This window comes from Ixodes scapularis, unplaced genomic scaffold, assembly GCF_016920785.2.
Source record: "Ixodes scapularis isolate PalLabHiFi unplaced genomic scaffold, ASM1692078v2 PGA_scaffold10__122_contigs__length_95168666, whole genome shotgun sequence".
NCBI lineage: Eukaryota > Metazoa > Arthropoda > Arachnida > Ixodida > Ixodidae > Ixodes > Ixodes scapularis.
Genome location: NW_024609836.1, coordinates 20,529,938 through 20,550,382, shown reverse-complemented (window position 1 = coordinate 20,550,382; position 20,445 = coordinate 20,529,938). Strand labels below are relative to the sequence as shown.

The 20,445-nt window shown below is 45.5% G+C and overlaps 1 protein-coding gene across 1 annotated transcript in view; it reads left to right on the top strand.

Moving 5' to 3' along the window:
- The window catches only part of LOC120846389 (formin-2-like), a 93,879-nt gene that overhangs the window by 33,385 nt on the left and 40,049 nt on the right, over nt 1-20,445 (top strand). The window contains 5 exon segments of the mRNA XM_040218120.3: nt 2,594-2,705; nt 6,654-6,783; nt 10,869-10,956; nt 14,669-14,730; nt 19,802-20,011. Of these exon segments, the coding sequence (XP_040074054.2) occupies nt 2,594-2,705; nt 6,654-6,783; nt 10,869-10,956; nt 14,669-14,730; nt 19,802-20,011 (602 nt within the window).

Genomic DNA, 20,445 nt, shown 5'->3' with positions numbered 1-20,445 from the left:
TATAAAGTCGGAGCCCAATTGTATTGAACCCGGGTATTTCGAATTGTCGTCAGTGTTGAGCAGTAAAGACATCCCCTCAAGAATCCCAGGTAAAAGTATAGGAGCCTCGTGCATCTGTATTGAACTCTCCCGCCCGTTACATAGGATACACACAGGGTGATTCAAGGAGACGCCAGGCTCTTTAAATCGACCGCAAAATTCAGTTTCTTAACCTATCGTGCTACGACTTTGTGCAGCGTTGCCCACAGATGGTGCATTCTTTTTAAGAAATATGCAAAGAGCAAACTTGCCTGAGGAAAAAGTGAAGAAAGAAAAAGGCTTAGCTCCTATGGAAACGCAGCGACACCACTGGTCTGCAAACAACACGGCGTCGTTTCGCACGGGAGACAAGAGATGGTGCAACAAACGCCGCCAACGAACGAGCATACGACGCCGAGAGCCGACGTATTTAGCAGACAATCTTCTCAACTCAAGAGCGGCGCGCGTTCCGCAGGCGGTGACAGTCGCAGAAACAAAAACAGGCTCGGTAATAACAAGGAACTGCAGTTCCTTGTCTGCTAAAGACGCCGGCTCTCGGCGTCGTCTGCTCGTTTGTTGGCGGCAGTTGGCATCGCGACCGCTTGCACCATCTCTTGTCTCCCGTGCGAAACGGCGCCGTGTTTTTTGAAGACCCGTGGCGTCGCTGCGTTTCCATAGGAGCTAAGCTTTTTTCTTTCTTTACTTCTTCCTCGGGTAAGTTCGCTCTTTGCAAATTTTACAAAAAAAAAAAATGCACCATCTGTGGGCAACGCTGCACAAAGTCGTAGCGCGATAGGTAAGAAACTGAATTTTGCGGTCGATTTAAAGAGCCTGGCGTCTCCTTGAATCACCCTCTAGAATCGCGCTCCTGGTAGGTAGGCTTTCCCCGAATGCAGCCGTCGCTGCTCTTGCGATTGGTTTGCGCAGTTGGAGGCTGTGCAAGGCCAGTCAGTCTAGCTCCGGCTGCGGGCAGCGAAAGAGGGGAAAACGGCACTTCTCCCAAATAAAGAGAATGCAATCATGCTTCCAGCGCCTTGTTTATCTTTTCGTTTTGCTGTTTCTTTTTTTTTTTGCTTCTCATAATTGTTTTTTTGTTTTGCACCAGTTTTCGTCGCTCTTTTGGCTTTCATCTATGAATAAAGAGAAGTGCTTTTTTATCATTTGTTTCTTCAAACATCCATTTTTATAATTTATTATTTTCGCGTTCTCTGTCCCATGCCAATGAGGTAGCGGCCACACGCGCACGTAAGCGCGGCGAGGTGCGAGCGGCGGCGCTCGTGGTTTTCCCGAACTATGTTTTAATGAGGGACAAGCGAAGATTTCAATTTGAGTTGAACACATTTTTTTACATTGATGTATCAGACTATTTTGTGATCCCCTCTGAATTTGATATATCCGGGTTCGACTGTCGTATTTATATTTCGCAGATGTGCCTACGGTCTGTTTTATATACAGTGCAATCCACTTATAAGGATAATGAAAACCTGAAAATTCAATTGTTATAACCGATTATCGTTGTATCTGGACTAGAAATTGATTGTTTATAGTCTATAAAGTCTAGAAGCTGATTGTTAGAAGCTGTACATCGTTAGAAACGTCGCGGATGAAGACGAGACGACGAATAATGAACCGGAAATAAAGGTTTAAAGGCGAACTTGCACCAAAAACAACAGAAAAGACAAACGTCTAGAAAGCAGCACTGAGTGTCGGTGTGTTGGCAAGACAGCTGGCTAGCGTGAGAGCAAACGAGTTGGCAAAATCGCGCTCAGCTCCTTTTCTAGTACACTTGGCCTCTTGGATATTGGACTTAGAAAGTTGGGGAGTGAGCTAGGGCCAGACTGACTAGGCAAGGTCATTCCGGCCTCCTTATCTTTTACACTCAGGGTAAGAATAACCTTGTAGATGAACGGAGAAGCTTTCCTTCTCGGTCGTGCAATATGTGGTATTGTTATAAGTGGATTGCATTGTACTTGGCAGTGTGATTAAATTGAAGCTGACCTGGTGTTTCTTGCGTGTATGCTTGCTTGATCCCGATGAAGTCGTTTCAAGTGAATTGAGGAGAGAGGGAAGCTTCTCTCCCGCTGCATGTGCAGAGCCTCGCACCAAGCCTCGCCTCGGCCTCTAGCGCTTCCGGAGCTGGGTGGCAGTTATGCGTTTACAGCATTAACCGATCGGCCGTTTTGGATGAGCCCACCTCGTCAACACGAAACCCTTCCCAAAGCGGCACAAGTATATCTTGTCTGCTCTCTCCAGTTCAAGCACTCAACCTTTTTAGAAGACCCAACCGTTTTAGAAGACCCAGGCTTGCTCGTGACTTTGTTTGCAGTTCTGCCAACAGATGGCAGAATGCTCCCGTTCCATTTGTCGACAGAAATTTGATTTTGGAGGTAACGAAATTGGTTTTGAAGACAACAATTAGGCGGTTGAGGGTCAGAAATTCCCCAAGAAACAAAAACTGTTAAGGAGTTATAATTGGCAGGGGTGGGTGCATGCATAGCGGTCCGTCGCTCGTGCCTTTGCTGCGTTTGAGAATGGTTGGGGCAGAAGAAAGTGTGGACGTTGGGAATGCACGCAGCACGCAAGCAGCCGGTGAACCCCAAGTCTCCAATGAAGCCGCTCTACTGGACTCGGATCCAGGTGGTGTCCCCGGCTCCTGTTCCCGAGCGGCCGGCCTCCGACGACGGAGAGTGAGTTCCCCGCTTCTTCGCCGTCCCCTCCAAAGCGGTCTCCAAGTGGCAACGCGTCGCAGTAGCCGTGAGACGTCACCGTCCCGCGGCCGGGCGAGGGTCGCCATCGCACGTCCGTTTCGGCTTCCCAGTCTGGCTGCGGAACGATTGGGGAGAGTGTCTGCCCTGCCCGCTTCCGCCGCTGCGACACTTTTAGGATGGGCGTAGATCGAGAAACCACTTTCGAGGACTCCGTAAACGTGCTGGCTGGAAATCTGCTCCGCGCACCCTACCACTAATATCCTCGGTTGTTGTGGGCCGTAGTGGATGTGTGGTTAGTGCCCCTACAGTCTACGGAAACTGAGGATTCGCTCGAAAGTAGGTCACGCCAATACCTGTCGAACCGGATTATTCGGTTAAACCGGAGGGAAGTGAATCCGGCTTCAAAGATCGGTTATCCGGATTTTTTTTAATGCATATAATCGGTTTGGATAACTGGTTATTTGGTTTTATGTCCCATATAATAACGATAATAAGGCTTATTTTTATTTTATAGTTCTAGAATTGCAAAGAGTGCATCATTTTCTTTCGATTATTAGAAAGTAACAAATTCACCAATTTCTGACTCGTTCAGTCGGTGCATCACCGATTTAACGGTAGCCCGAGCGGCAAGGCATTCGGCTACCTGAGCCTAGCACCGTGTTCGACACGCAAACAGATAAGTCTCCATGGGTGCGGTTCTCGACGTGGGCGCGATGGTTAGATGGACGAATGACCTCCGAAGATCCCCCTTAATTTTCTAAACATACAGGCAACCAAGATAAAACCCCGAGTGAATGGCTGCAGGCACCAATGTTCATTTTGTAATAAAATTAATTGTTCGGCTAGTTGGCTACACGTAATAAAAATTGCGAAGCGCAAAGGAGAAAGAGAAGACGTAGAACATTAGTGCACTCTCTATAGGGTTGTTTGATAAAGAGACAAACTACCGTACTCGCTCGAACATAAGTCGACCACGAACGTAGGTAGAGGCCTTTATATTAAGCTCGCCGAGACTAAAAAGAAAGAATTAAAATATAGGTCGACCTTTCTTTTTTTTGTTTAAAGAGTGGCAGAGAGTTTGCTAAAAGAATGAAACAAACCTTTATTTACGGTGCTCTTAGCTAAGTTGCAGTGCGATGCCAAAAACTTAATCATGGTCGAAACTTTCGGACATGTCGTAGTCGTCGGAAGCTTCGTCAGCTTCACGGACATCCTCACAAAGTCGCAACAATACGTCGCCGACACCGTTGCAAAATGGTGACAACAAGAAACGAAAAAAGGTGGAGGCGGGCAAAGCGACGTAAGACCTAATAACCAAGCGAGCACCACTGCAACAGATCCCCAGGTGGCGGGTTCAAATCCCGACCGAGGTGCCCGCAATATGACGGAGGCTTATTGCGGAGAAGGCGCCGTGTAACCGAGCTTTCTGTTGCACATCAAAAGATCCCCAGGTGGTCGAAATGAATCCTCAGTCCTCCAATAAGGCATGTCAGATGCCCGTCGTATGTTTGGCACATAAAACGCCCAAATTTGACTTTGTTTGAGCACCACTGCAAGCCGCCGCTAGCTGCCATGAGCAACAAGAAGCAAACTGGTGAAACCTCTATTTACTTTTGCTGCGGGCCATGAGGGGGAGAGGGATGGAGGAAAGGGGGCAAGGTGCTGGGTGCGTTCTGTTCTTCTTCCCCCCCTTGCGTCGTGAGAGACCTGCGTGAGCGTTGGCAGCTGCGGAAGTGTGCGGAACCGGACGCATGAGGGATGTGCGCAAGTGGTGGCGTTTTCGCGCACCGAAAGCTTTCTGAAACGATTCGGTGACTCGTTAGCTCCACGCACCCGGTGGAGTCGCAAAATTTGGTCACAAATGTATGTCGGAATTCTCGTGTCACGATTGTAGGTCGATGCTTAATATTTTACAACATTTTTTAAAGAAAAGGTTGACTTATATTCAAATAAATACTGTACCTCAACTTTTTTTTCATGAAGAACTTCTCTTGAAAACTTCTTCATGAAAATTTTTAATGTTTTTTTGTGTTTTATTTAAATTCAGTTGAAAATTGCACCCTGTGCTGTGTGCCTCTCTTCTCTGTCCTAGTTTTTTTGGTGCATTTCCCATCATTTTCTCGGAAAAATATTTAAGAGTTCCACGGAACATTCATGTTCTATTTAATCGAAGCAATTTTCAAAAAGCTTCCTCTTTCAAGATTTCTTTTTAAATTATTATTACCTCTTCCTGTCCTTTTTATTAGCACATCCCTCACTTCTTTTGTTTTTCACTACTAATACAGGGTGTCCCCCAAAAACATTTACAGGGTTTTTTTAACTGCAAAAATAAACTAGGCTACGCTGAACGCTCATTCTCCCCCCAAAGGTAGCACTAGAGGTCACAACCAGATGCCAAAGTTTCAGCCCGATCTGATACCCTAATCAGAAGTTTTAAGTGATTTTCTCAAAATTTCAATGGGAAAATGGCGGCCCACGGATTTTTCCAACACATGGGGCTCTACAGCACCAGAAACCGAAAACGGGCAAAAATGGGCTCCATTTTCCCATTGAAATTTTCAGAAATTCACTTATAACTTTTAAATAAGGTATCAGATCGGGATGAAACTTTGGCATCTGGTTGTTACCTGTAGCGCTACCTTTGGGGGGAGAATGAGCGTTCAGCGTTGCCTAGTTTATTTTTGCGGTGAAAAAAACCCTCTAAATTTTTTTTTTGTGACACCCTTTATATATAAATGTCAGTTGACAGTATAAGCGCTAGTCCCGTATTGTTGTAAGCCTTGTTCTTGGTGTTTCCGCTTTATAATTTTTATCATTTATTTTAGTTAAACTATCTTGATTCTGGTACAGGATAGTGTATATGAATATTCAAACATATATATATAAGCAAGTAACATAACTTGTGATTTCTAATACTATCTGACATCCGATTTTCAAATTCAAATAATTTGCTAATTTGAATAAGTGGAAAACCAGTTGTCTAAAAAACTGGTCTATTGCTGCCACTACTAGAAAGCGCTGCCTCCAGCATGTGTCGACGGGAATGTTGCCGGTAACAGAAAGCCAGTGCTGGGGGAGGCGAGGGGAGGGGAGGGGAAAGGAAAGGGGAAAGTGGAGAGCTTCTATTGGGCAGACTTTGCAGCACACTGGGGGGGGGGGGAAGGCTGCTGGGATTGAATGCACTCATACTTGTTTGGTGACCCTTACAAAAATTGCCAGTGAGTTGCAATTGAGTTTCTAGTCTATTCTTATAGAATACATTAGAAACTCAAATGAAACTCATTCATGATATTTGTAAGGGGAGTGGCATCACCGCTCATTAAACTGGGTTAACCCACCCACGCCCGGCCTCGCATACAATAACCGTCGCACATTTTTGCGCGAATTACCCTGGGTTCTGTCATTTGGACACGTAGGACTTTGACCAGACTCCCGCATTGTTATAGTTATTGGGAAATTTTTGTACCTTAAACGACGTCGGTGTTATGGTGAAGCGGAACACGAGGTCAAGACGCCAGAGTCTGAGCTACGCGCGTGGCAGCTTTTAAAGCTATTAATGCGGAAGATTAAGCTGTATCTCGCGCAGTACTGTTGGTACGGTGCCCGCAACACATCTCAAACGGGCGCGTTCACCACGTCCCAAAAAGCGCTGCCTCGGCGACGTCGCAACCCCGCCAATGTCGGAGCAGCGGCTGCTGATGTGGCAGACGCTCGTTCTGCTGTTCGCCGCTCTTACTTTTTGCCGGGACTCCTAGCACCTACCATTGGGACTGGCTTTTGCCGAGTCATTTGTTGGCATTTGGGATCGCCTTGGAGGCGGAAGGAGGCTAAGCGCTCCTATCGGAGATGTTTCCGGCACCGTACCTCGGGGCTGCGGGCATGCGCCGGCCGGAGAGGCTGTTGACGCGGGGGTCCCGCCTGGCGCAGGCCCCGTACCCTGTGGGATTGCCTGGAGGAGGCCCAGCCGGCTGACTGGGACGAGTTCACCAACCTCTTTTCACGCCAGGTGCAGGAGAAGAAGGTTGCTGCCAAGGTCAAGGCTGCGCAGGCCAAGGAGGTGGGGGTCGCTGCCTTGTTCTCCGCCGCTTTGGGCACGGCCCGGGCTATGATGCAAGATATATGTAGGTGTAGACACACAGCACGACGAACGCTGCGACGCGATCGACCGGATAAACTTCCAATGGCTGTGTGCCTCGGTATCCTATTCCGACGGCGTCTCTGCCGTCCAGATGGTACAGCTAAGAAAGAAAAAAAAAAAAAAAAGAAAAACATTACCAAAAAATTAAGTTTGTTGCAATGGCATCTCTCTGCGTGCACTCTCCCTCCGGTGCACCTGCTCTTACGTCGATGAACGCTGGTGTCAACACCGTGCCAGAGATCTCTTAATTTCAATGTATTCGTAAAACTGTACTTGCCAAAGTTGAGGCACGAAAGTAGGCTTAATGACGAAGATAGGCCTCTGCAAGACCCGTAGTGCAAGTAGCAAGTTGTACATGGCTCTGCACACCTGGAAAATTACCTTAAAAGCATGCGTAGAAAACTAGACCTGCGACATGCAACCACTAACCAATCATTGAGGAACCAATCATTGAAGAGCCGGTGGCAATCAAGGCGAGTTGGGGATTATCTGGCAGCTGCTCCACACCTACATATATCTTGTGCTTTGGGGGAGGCACTTTTTGAAGACCTGGTGACCATCGTCGTCAGATTGTTTGTTTCCTTTTAGGGGTGAAGCTTCTTAGGGTTTAGCCTTGTCTGTCCGGCGTCCGTGCTCACATCGATCTTGCTGGTGCTCGTGCTCGTGTAAGGAAGAAAAACAAAACAAAAAAGAAAAGAAATGTTTGCGCAGTCGACAGGATTCGAACCTGTGCGGGGAGACCCCAAAGGATTTCTAGTCCATCGCCTTAACCATTCTGCCACGACTGCGGGATGAGTAGTGGGCTCTGAGATGTGGTAGTAACTCAAGAGCTGGGGATGTCATGGATGAAACGTTGCATGTAGCTGCTCAACGTCTATTCAGGAAAGGGCGCAGTGGTCAAATTCGTATATAATCGCGTTAAACTTTGCATGCATTGGCTCAACGTTTATAGACAAGAGGGTGCTGCGATCAAATGCTCGAATGCGTATATAACCACGTTCCATACCATACATTCTCTTTCTGACATGGATGAAAACGAACGAAAGGCTCGGCATGCTGCAGCTCAGCGTATCAGCACCACCAGAGCTTCGCCCCAACCAACATCATTCACCACGTGGAGATACAGTAATTTTTTTTGTAGAGTTCAGGGGTGTGGCTCGTGATTCTGACAAATATGTAGGTATGTGTCTACTATCTGCAGTTGCCAGAATGTTGCTATCTTCAAAAGGCTGCCAGACCTTTCCTAGCCTGAGAAGTCCTCTTTGCAGCTCTTCCAATTTGCAGCTTTCGGCGAACATTTTAGTGTTGGGGCTGTGGCTGCTATGCGAGTGACAAATGTATGCGTGTACTATTTATTTGGCACCTTAGCTGCCAGAATATTTGCCATCTTCAAAAAGCTGCCGAACTTTTCCTAGCATGGAAAGTTCCAATAGATTGGCTACATCTTCCAAGGATGTAATAGCAACTCGTGCCTTACTTCATCAAAATTTGAAACTGCTTTTGAAGAAATTATTGCCGCCTCGGTGGCTCCGAGGTGCAAAGCACCGGCCTAAGGGATCCCCAAGTGGCCGGCTCGAATCCCTGCCGAGGGGCTTGCAATATGACGGAGGAATATTGCGGAGAAGGCACCATGTAACCAACCTTTCGGTTGCCTGCGAAAGGTCCCCAGGTGGTCGAAATTAATCCTCATTCGTCCGCTGGAGTGTGCCAGATGCCCTTCGTTGGTTGGGCTCGTAAAACCCCCAAATTTGACTTTGAAGAAATCACTCTCGATATCATGGCAGGTACAGTGGGACAGGGAATGCGACAATAAACTTAGTATCATTAAGCCCATTTGGGCACTGTGAAAGAGCTTGTTTCACAGGAAATGCAGTGTTCTGCCCTACTGCCTGAGGATTGGCCACGCACACTTGCACCTTCTTCCTGGCGAAAATGTAAAGCTCTGTGCCAATTGTGGGGAAAGTGTTGCACATTTGATGGCATTGCCAATTTGACCATCGATTGCACCAGCGTAGCTTCCCTTAACTTCTTAGAGGTCATCTTCCCTTTCATTCAATGTTTTACAGTGGAGCTGTTAAGGGCTAGGTACCCAAGGATCGTGTCCAGTACAAAAAAAGTGTCGACAAAAACGTCCCTGGACAGCTACCGCCATCTATAAGCAACGGCGACAAGCACACAACCAGTATGGTTTTCGCCGTTGCTCGTAGATGGCGCCAACCTTTTCAGCTATCATAGAAGAATGGATAGTTGGGCGGTGTGGCGTGTTGGTGGGAATTCATCGTAGGAAAGGGCTCGAAAAACGGACGACGACAAAGAAGCACGCGTAACGAGCGCAGCGCTTGTCACGTGTGCTTCTTCGTCCTTGTCTGTTTAGTGCGCTGTTTCCTACGCTCTTATTAGTTTCGGTTTGGACTTAGGATGGATCGGCCGCGCGCCCTTTTGGGGAAAGAGGACTGGCTGCGGAAGGAGCGGTGACGTATGCAGCAGCGCGAATGGGTCCGTAACCGCCACAAAACCGCTGTCGCCACGGCTTCCAATGCGTCGAGCGCTTCAGATTCCCTTGCCAAAGAAGAGCACATCGCTTGCCTGGAAAGCCGCCACCGAGAACAGAACCAGCGATGTAAAGGGCACCGGCGGGCCAATGCCACGAACGACGATCGTGCCGTGGAGGCCAAGCGCAAGCGCGAGGCCCGGCGACGACTGCACTCCACGCCGGCTGAACAGTTCCCGGGCACGACGGCGATGTTCCAGAGGGAGTTTGTGGATTACCCGTTTGGCGCCGTGTGCGACCGACTCTGGGTCGCCGAAGACGTATCGACGATTGGTGGCGTGTCGGACGAGAAGAAGCGGGAAACGGGCGCGTGCGCATTGCGGCAGTGTATTGAGTATAGCTCTGCTGGGTCTTCCTTCATCTTGAGAGTGGAAAGGCTGAACATTCTTTTACTTAGGACTTCCCTTTATTGCCTTTTCACCATGTTTTCGACCACTTGAGGAAAACTAGCTACTTACATCAGTTGTAGTTTTTATTCTGCTATCTCGAACCGTTTTGTTTAATGCATTCTAAACAATATTGAATTGGCGCAATATGGTCTCCATTGTCATTGTGCCATGAAAACCGTAATCGTCATTTGTCGCACACTGCTGCCATAACGTTCCAAATTTTTTTTTTTTTTTTTTGTGGATAATTTTGTACGCAGGTTTGCTACAGATGTTTTCAAACCAGCGTGCACATTAATAACATTGACGGTTAGTTTATCGGAGTGAGCCCTCCGACGACTGGAACGTTAAAAAAAATGATACTCTCCACGCGGGCATTGAAAGTGAAATAACTGGAGGTACGACAGCCGAGGGTGATAATGACTGGCTCTGGCTCGGGCCTTGCGAGAAGTTATTTGATCACTCTAGTATTGTATGCTGAACGTTGTTTACAGCTTCGTGGACTGCAGTAGTGCCGGTTTGGAGATGCTGCGCTTGATTCTGCTCTTCGAGGATGACTTAGGGTGCCGCTAAATACAGAACGTGAGAGTCCCACGTCAATTATTATTCCTGCAATTGTGTTTCATTTCTAATGTAATGTTTTCTTCAAACTATGCGTCCAGGCTTAGCGTACAATTATTATACGCTTCGGGCACGATTTTTTTCGCTTTCTTGTAATTTCAATAATACAAAAATTAATTTTATTAGAATATTCTTCGTTGTCCGACTGTCTTCCGATTCACGATGTTCTACAATATCTCTTTCTAGCAAAATTCTTTTAACACTCGCACAAATTTTATGGTTTTCTAGTTCGAGCTCGAAATATGAGCATACTAGGTGGCTGTGACAGCCGTTCATTTCGCAGTATTTATTTACCTTCTTTCGAGCCAATTTATGAAAACATTTGACGCTCGACACGAGGAAATGTGAAAGAAGAGCGAGCTTGAGAACAAAGGAGGAGGAAGCGTCGGAGGAGGAAATGTGGATGAGGCATGCTGAGCAAGTTCCTGCATGCCTTTTGCACGCAGGTAGCGAAGCTGCTGGACCAGAAGCGCTCCCAGAACGTGGGCATCCTCATCTCGAGCCTCCGGCTGGAGATCTCTGATGTGGAGAACGGTAGGCCCCGTCCTCACAAAGCGGGACTCTGCTTGTAGGAAGCACTGTGTGTCTGAAGACGTCCAGTCCGATTTTGTGTTTGCAGCGTAGTTTCTTCAACTCTTCTAACGCAGTGTGTTTTCTAGGAGAAGATCATGACCAAGCGTCACGAACGAGCGTTACACCATCCAGTTTCCCCGCTTAATTTAGTGGGGAAATTGACATCATGTGTGCTCTACACCAGGGGTTCTCAAATGTTTTGGTCTCGCGGAACCCCAGGAAGCCTCAAAACCTGCCGCGGAACCCTCCTCTCTATTTGCCAACCGAGAAGTAACAGATGCACAATTGTAGGCAATTTCGCTTGTGTTGCTTCCCATATATCCCCACCATATCAATCGCGATGTCAGTACAAAGGGAGGTGAAGGCGCTTCGCATGGTCCTGCCGCGCAGCCTGCGGCGGGGGAGGGGAGGTTGCAATTTGGGTGTTTGCGGAACCCATGAGACCAGCTCGTGGAACCCCTGTGTTCCCCAAAAACCCAGTTTGAGAACCCCTGCTGGACACCAATGCGGCTTCCCCAATAAATTTAGTGGGTAAAGCACTGGTAGGCGAGGGGAGGAGGGAAGGGACGCATATGGAGGGGGGGGGAACAGGGTCACCGTAGGAAAACGAGGAAATCAATTGAAAGAGGGGGAGAAATTTTTTAAAAAAATTAGTCAAATGCTTTTATAACGAACACTTCTACGAAAACTCCCGTTTAGCGAAGTACGACAAAGCCCCGGCCAATCTCCTATGTTTTTGAATATGTTTCTTCAACTGCTACAACAAATTCTTTTTTAACAAATATTTCTGTTTAACGGAGCCATTGCAGTCAGGGTGTCTACCAACTGGGAAAACCGGGAATTCTCAGGGATCTTGAATAGTCTGGAAAATCTCATGGAAAACTCGGGGAATTCGTGCTTCAATCAGGGAAATTTTTTTTATTAATATTTTTAATTTTTAAAAGTGTTACAGATGGATTCTCACAGTCCAAAATTCTTCAGATATCAATGGAATGGGCCAAATGTACAGTCGAGCCCGGTTATATCACACCCGTGTTTTTCGAATTATCGTTTATATGAAACAGACCAAACGTCCCCTAGAAAATCGCATTGTTTTTCTGTATTGAACGCCCATAACTCCCATGGCGGGGACACTCGATGTAGCCAACGAAGACGAAGCACGGCAGTCCTTCGCTTTTCCCGGGGTCAAATTGCGCCGGCGGGGAGCACACAGCTCGGGTTGCGGGGCTGGCAGGCCGCCAAGCCAGCATACGCGCAAGCTGGGATACACAGCGAAAAAGCAACTGTATAAAAAATTTAAAAAAAGCAACCAATAAAAACAAAGTGTAGGATAGTAAAAGTAAGGAGAAGGACACCCGCGCGCGTAGGGAGGGCAGGGAGTGCCCGCTGTTGGAACGGTCGCGTGCGCTCTTTTCCCCAAACGCCGCTTTCACTGCGTGACTCCTTAACCCCAAAATTGAAGAAGAAAAAAAAATTTGTGAAGTAGAGTGTGTTGGCAGCAAGGGGTGAGCAATCGCACTTCAAACGCCTTATAGGCCCCCCCCCCCCCCCCCCCCCCCCTGAGGTCACATGACCTCACTGGGAGGGGGGGGGGGGGTCACGTAAACCTCAGTTTATCTTTTTTATATTTTATTCGCTATGAATTTTACTAACCACTGCGTTCTGTTTTCTTTTTGAATCTAATAAAAGTTATTCGTTACCATTAAAACTGTATTATGTCTTTTTTATTTTATAACATGCTTTTTAGAGAGTGACAGCATCTGGCGACACGGTGTCGGCCCATGTTGACCTAAAACAAAGTTCCGTGCCATTCAGAGAATTTCATAAAAGTACTCGGGGAAAACCTGGAAAACTCGGGGAATTTGAAAATGTCAACTTGGTAGACACCCTGTGCAGTGCAGACACCCTGTACAAATCAAAATGAACCGGTACTATTACGAATTTTCCAGGTCAAAATTATCGGATTTGACGTAAATTGTTGCTCTCAAGTGACACGCGTAGAGAAGAGAAATTCTGCGGCAGCGGCGACGGTTGAAGCCTCCTAGAACGATAGGGACAAAACACAGACAGGGAGAAATGGAGACATACACACCGCTGACTATTAACTAAAACTTTATACTTTTCTTCATCACTTTGACCCAAACATTCACACCTAAAGTAATTCAATAAATCACCTAAATCCTTACATTACACTACTAAATTAAAATACCAAATAAAAATAAATTAATGACATTAAATTATGAAGTTTGGTCACTAACACCTAGCCCATGCCAAGTCACAGAGACAAGAGCACCAACGCGCAAGCAGATAGATAATTCTTGACACACTTTTTTGGGTACTGCTAAAAGATTGACTAGCCACAATCCTTCCTTTTACATGTAACAACACGGCTGGAGCGTGGCAGGTACCGTATTTACTTGCAAAGTGAACACACTTTTTTTTTTTCCCGAAAAATTTACACATATTTGGGGGTGCATTCATTACGCGAGGTAAAATTTTTGCATTTACACACTTCGTGCGAATGTCATGTTAGGTGCCAATATGACACGACTGGGTACTGTGGCACGTCTCCACTGATGGAGGCACACCCACAGCTGGTCGGGGGTGCACCACAGTAACCATGCTTTATAAATTGCAAACCTTTTGGAGCACTTTCGGCATGCCTTTTGCCAAAAGAAAAGCACCCTACAAAGCTTACTCAGCACGGAGAGCGATGCAACCGTTCTTAGTCCTCGCCGCTTCCACAATTTCGCTGTCCGAAGGCGGACGACGGCTTGTTTGTTGACATCAATGCATCCGATAGGCGAAGAATGTCCGGGGCTGGGCTTATTCCTCAATCCAAGCTTCATCAAGTGTGCGCGCCGCTTTGTTTCACGGTTGGTCACTTCCGCAACTACTCACTTGCAGCCATTACGAGAGCAGATTGCTTACCTTGACTTGGCCTCATCTCACCGCTTGGCAGCAAAAAAAAATTGGCTCGGTGGCTAGCTAAATTGGATGCAATTCCAGATTCGCGGTGCCGAAAATTGGAAATGCGGTCATTACGCGAGGGGAAAAAAAAGTCCAAATACTGGTACCCATTGTGGGGCGTGCGTTCATTATGCAAGTAAATATGGTAATAACTGCTCGTCAAGCAAAAACTAAGATGCAAAACAATTTTCTGCAATGCGTGTATACAAGCCCTCTTAACTTTTAGTTTTACTGGACTGAGGTAAAAGAATACAGAACATGGCTCAGTTAGGCAACGTCGATCGCATGCTGTAAAAGTATTATTCTCACTTTCTTGCCTATCCACATTGAGCCGTTTCGGGGCAGGCACAAAATTTCTTGCTTCCTGAGTCAGTTATAAAAAGTGTACAAGAATGTGATGACAGCAGTGCCTCCTGGAAGAGGCAACACCACCTATGGCTACATAGTTATCGTGCTTTACAACAGATGGCGCACGGCACATAAAAATATTGCATCGCACCAAGAATTAATGAAAAAAAAAGCATATAAGTCGCATTGTTCTATGGAAAAGCTTGTCGGTCCTGCGGACTTTGTTATAAAGGCCTTTAACTACTAAAATATTTTTTTAAAACTAAAAAGTCGGTGGACAATTCATTTTTAAAAATGTGTGTGCTTCCTAGTGTATGTCAGCGTGATGGAGCTTGTGTATTTCTTCTTTTCCCAGCCATCTACAATTTCGACACGTCGGTGGTGAGCCTGGACACCCTGCAAGCTCTGTACGAAATTGTAAGCAGCATTCACACCTCGCTTTGATGGTCCTCGGATTCCTCCATCTGGCTTATTTCATAAATACTGCCACCTCAACGAGGTCATCTCAGGAGTGGAAAGAAAACATACATATACATCAAAAAATAAAAAAAACTGTTGGAAGATGTACAACCTCCATGGAACAAAACTAAGAAAGCCGTGAAGAAAGCAATATAGCTGAAAATCAGTACAAAAACAATCGCATACACTTAAATAGTAGACTCACAGGGACTATACTAAGGAACCTACTGCATTTCTAATAGAAAGCTATCAAATTCGAGATAACTTGCTGGTTCAATTATAATGTTCCAGTTTTCTAGCGTTCTAGGAAAAAAAACAATATTTAACACAGTTAAGGTGGGCACTGCGCGGTACAAGATTTAAAGGATGGAAGCTTCGAGTGCGTAATCGAGTCACCGAAGCAACATATTTTTCCCGATTAAGTACACAGTTATATCCCTATTTTGTGTAGAAGCTTAAGTCGTTCATTCTGCAGCCCGTCTGGAATCAAAAGGCGCGAGTCCTGTGTCAGCCATGGAAGATGTAGGAGAACAATTACGGTCGTATCTAATACAAATAAACCTAGTTGTCTCTGCGTGTATTGTGTCAATCTGCTTAAATCACCCTTTAGATACAGAGCCCATACCACAGAACCATACTCTAAGATAGGTCTAATCAATGTCTTATATGCAGGTATTTTAACTTCCTCAGTTGAAGATTTTAAGGTTCTTTTGACATATCCTAGCCTTTGCAGAGCACGGGAATTTGGGTATTTTATTCACACCTAGTCTCAAATGGGATGGGTCATTTGAGACTAGGTGCGAATAAAATACCCAAATACTCGTGTTTATGAACTTGGCGCAGAATTCTATTCCCAAAACTATACTTACAAACAGACAGTTGCTTCTTATTAGTAAATGTCATAACCACAAATATCTGAAAATTTCCGTCTGCCACTTCTGACTCCAATTAAGAAACTGTACAAAATAGTTGTTTAGCGAGGCATGGTCATCTAACGAGTTGATTTCGTTATACAGATCGCAATCATCTGCATAAAGATTTTTTAACTGGAAGACCATTTGCAACATCATTGATATAAAGTAAAAACAAGAGGTCCTAAAACCGATCCCTTTGGGACACCAGACCGGAACTCATCGGGACATTGCTAGAATGAACAATCCCTGTATGAGACAAACTGTGATTTACTTTTTAGATAATCTTCGATCCAATTATCTAATGACGTATTACAGTTTACTTATAACGATAATGAGAAAACCCAGAAATTCAATCGTTATAATCGATTATCATTGTATCTGGACTAAAAACTGAGTGTTTCTAGTCTAGAGACTAGAAACTGATCGTCATAAGCAGGACGTTGTTATATCTGGTATCATTTTAAGTGGATTGCACTTTATTGAATATCACTTTCTGAAGAAGCTTATGATGTAGCACTTTATCCAAAGCCTTAGAATAACCTACGTCAATGGTTCTCAACCATTGATGTTTCGTGGGACCCCTTGTGGATAGGCAGAGATGATAAAGGACCCCGTTTGTGGTGAGGGGAAGGGAAAAGTATAGGGTAAATATGATAATGATTTAATAAATTAATAAAACTTGGGGCTAGTGCAAAGTATACAATGAAACCCGTTTAGAACGAACTCACGTACAGTGAATTATTGTCAATATCAAACTCGCGGAAAATTTAAATAAAAGTGCATGTAAAAAGTACTTTTTATAACGAACAACATATTGGTTATATCAAACTTTTTCCCCCCCGAGAAGGCTTCCAAAGACGCGACCACAATCATCTTCTAGCCTGTCCCTTCTTCCCCAAAAAAGTAGGAAAGAAAGAAAATTCCAAAAGCTCAAGTTGCGAGCACAATTACCTAAGCGAAGAGAAGTGATTCAATGGAGAGAAAGCTAAAAAATACACTCTGCACGCACGCACATAAAAAAAGGATTTTTTCATCCCAAAACGGTTGCCCACGAAGAGAAGCAAGTCAGAAGGGGAGATAAGCTAGAAAAAAAACTCTGCACCCATGCAAAAAAAAAAAGAAGCTTTCCAGCGCATTGTTACAAGGCGGAAGCGAAGAGATGAGAAAGAGAAGGCCTCGCCTTACAACGAATGGATCGTGGAAGTGCGTTGTAAATGGTTTTTGCTATATCGAATTACTTGCTATATCGAACTGATCGTAGCGTTTCCTGCTGTTCGTTATAAACGGGTTTAACTGTATTTCTCTCATTGACATACATACGAGAAAACTCACTCGAAAATTAGAATGTTTCTTCTCTATCTAAAAAAAGACATTTTATTGACGAGTTTGACTAATGAGACGGGGCTTCGCGGACCTCTGGTCCGCGAAGCCCCGTCTTGACTTGACTTCGTGGACCTCTATTGGGGAAGCACTGATCTACAAAAGTAGTGTCAAGTTGTCCTCTTTTATTTAAAGCCAAAGCTATGTCGTGAGTGAATTCAAGACATTGGGTTGAGGTGGAGTGGCCATGACGAAAGCCAGGCTCTTGTGGGCAAAGAATAGAATTAGTCCGGAGGTACTCAAATAGTATTTGCTTCTAGACTATATGTTCCGAGGGTTTGCATGAAGACAATTTTTTAGACTGGCGGGATTGAAATGCGAGTCCAAAGCAGTACAGGAGCCTAGGAGCCTCGAAAACGATACACACACTGGGGAGTGTGGCACAGCATCAGTGAGTTGCTCAAATCTGCACAGTGTATCTCCCCTCCCCTCCGAAAAAATTCTCGGAGTATTTTTTACTGCAAACGTAAACCATGCATCGCCGAATGTCATTCTCTACCGAAATGTAACCCAGGTAGGGTTGTGCGAATATTAGAAATTTCGAATAGTAGTTCCGAATAATACACTATTCGATATTCGCTTCGAGAAGAACTTCACTATTCGCGTTTTTCAAAGTGTTGATTGCGGTGGGTTAGCCCTGTTGAGTGCGCTTCTTACCGAGCACCGGTGCACTGCGCAGTAGCAATACCCGCAAAAGCAAGCTCCGCAGCTGTTGCTTCTCCGCATTGCAGGGGTGCTTGGTAAGAAGCGCACTCAACAGAGTAACCCGCCATGATAAACATTTGGAAAAGTATGAATATCGCGGTTGCGTGCTTGGACGAAAACCATACATTCAAAGCGGGATGGTGCATGCGTGCCGGCTGTATATGAAAATAAATGGAAACTTTGTGAATATGTATACTGTAAAACTCTTTATTTTCGGGGCCCCTATTTTTCGCGAATCGGTCAGAGGACATATCGCGGCCACTAAAGTTCGCGAATTCCAGATACCTACATTGAAATTCTTGAAGACCGAAATTTTCGCGTGCCTTTAAGTTTCGCAAATTTTTCAATTCGCGATATTCGCGAAAATTAAGGGCTCGTAAACATTAAGGGTTTTACAGTATCGACATTGTAGTAAAAGTTTTAAAATTAAACTGACTGTTTTGCAAGAGTATATGTTGGGCAGAAATGCCCTTACAACCTGCGTTAATCGTGCGCGAGTCATTCTTTTTTAACTGGAAATTAAAGAAAGAATATTTAAGATTTGTAAATTCACTCAATTGCATATAGTTTATCCATTTCCATTGGATTCATTTTATGTCAAACTTGTTGTTTACTTACCATCCCAAGAGATCAGACATTCTGAGGTCACAGTTCATAAATATAGATAGATTAAACTAGGCTTATAAATGAACAGGTGGAACAACCTTCACAAGTTTCGCTGGGGTTTTGTCTAAGCATTATGTAATGGTAGTGAAAGGCGTGGAAAAACTATTCGATATTCGATTCGAAAATATTCGGCCAAAACCACTATTTGCTTCGAATTCGCTTCGAACTCAAAATCCACTATTCGCACAAGACTAAACCCAGGTGGTCCGAACCAGATGCCGAAAATTCCAAACTAACTGCATTATCTTCATACAAAGTTATAGGCGATTTTCTAAAGTTTTCTACGGGAAAATGGCGGCCGACAGAGCGCTTGAATACCTGGAGCTAGCTGAATGTTTTTTTTTTTTTTTTCTTTTTCTGAAAATTTTCTAAAAATTCTTTGTAACTCGCAAATAAGATACCAGTCAGTTCCTAAAAATTTAGCATCTGGGAGTTTGGGTATAGTTTGAGCTTGGGAGTCACCGAGGAAAATGTGCAAAGTACTCTTCGTATTAGCGGTTATTTGCACGTTCGAATCACCGAGCACTTTTACAACATCTGCCGTGCAGTGGCTCACTCCTCGGAGAAAAATGGAATTACAGTACTAGCAAAACTAAAGGTGCAGCTTTTCCAAGATTTGCGTGCACAAGCTCATCGATGGACATTCCCTTGCGCCGCTGTTCTGCGAGAAAATGGCGGCCACTGTTGGCTTTGTTTTTCCGGAATATACCCGCGCAACGAAGTAATGCGGCCTTTTCTGGAAATCCCAAATGAGTGATGGCAGCGATCAAGCACATTTTGTGTTTGCGCTTCTTTATATTCTCGCATTTTCCCTCATTTTTGCTCATTGCCGTTCACTTCTTTGCGTAGGTTTTTTCCACTTTCGATGAGCTGCAGGTGTTCTTGTGTAGAATGCATACACTGATAAGGGCAGATTTTATCCAATGAAAATATGTGCCTACTTATTGCATCAGATGTCCAGCTCCTAAAAAATAAATTTTTAAAATGCGTGAAATAAAGAATGGGAGCTAAAAATTGTTAGAACATATTCTCGACTTTCTGGTACTGCCGCTAAGGCCAGCTCTTGCATTCCGTGGTGCGCCGAATTGGTTCTAATTTATCGCTTCCCCAATTACGAACAAGCGCTGTGTCGATGCTTTCTCTTGCTTGCACCACTTCTCTACACCTGTTCCAAAAGTGCCGGAAAACTTGCGGAAGTGCACGAGCTGTTTGTGCAAGGTCCCATGCTGCATCAAGATGTGCTCCGATCTGGCTGATTCAGCGAGATTCAATCTGCTTTCCACAGTGGCGATTCCCCTTAGTTTTTGTGGATCCCCATAGAAAGTTCTAAAAGAAATGATGCCAAAGGAGTGTCTCTGTTTCAGCGTCCGACGGCCGAAGAGCTGAAGCTGATCCAGGACCACCTGGCTGCCAAGCCGGATGTTGCCCTGGACAAGCCGGAGAGGTTCCTCCTGGACCTGTCGAAGATCCCCGAGTATGCAGACCGGGTGGGCTGCATCATGTTTCAGTCAACCTACACGGAATCCATCAGCGCCGTCGAGAACAAGCTCAACAACCTCAAGATGACCTGCGACGTGAGTCTGGAGTGTGTCTCATCAGCATGTTCCTCGACGTCTGCTGCCTCTCCAGCTTGACAGTTGACGGAAGGCAGCGAGACGAAGGCAACACTCGCATTGTCTGGCGACTAGGCCCAGCCGCCGGGATTGCGACAGCCTGACCCGCGGCTTTTGCGGCGTCCTTTGCTCGGGGATTGGCTTTGATGGTGGGCAGACGCAGTCAGAGAAGCGTTCCAGTTGGTGCTGCGTTGCCAAGGCTGCTCTCGCAATGCTTGGGCACTGAGCCTGGGACTTGCTCTTTCATTCGCTCGCGCAGGCAGCTGCGATAGTGTCGGAGCCAAAATGTAAAGTGGGAAGAACTTGGCAAATCGTGAGCGCTTGCATTGGGGAAGGATGGGTTAGGCATGCATGCCTCGGTGCAATCAAGTTGTTTGAATGGTCGTCAGCTTTAT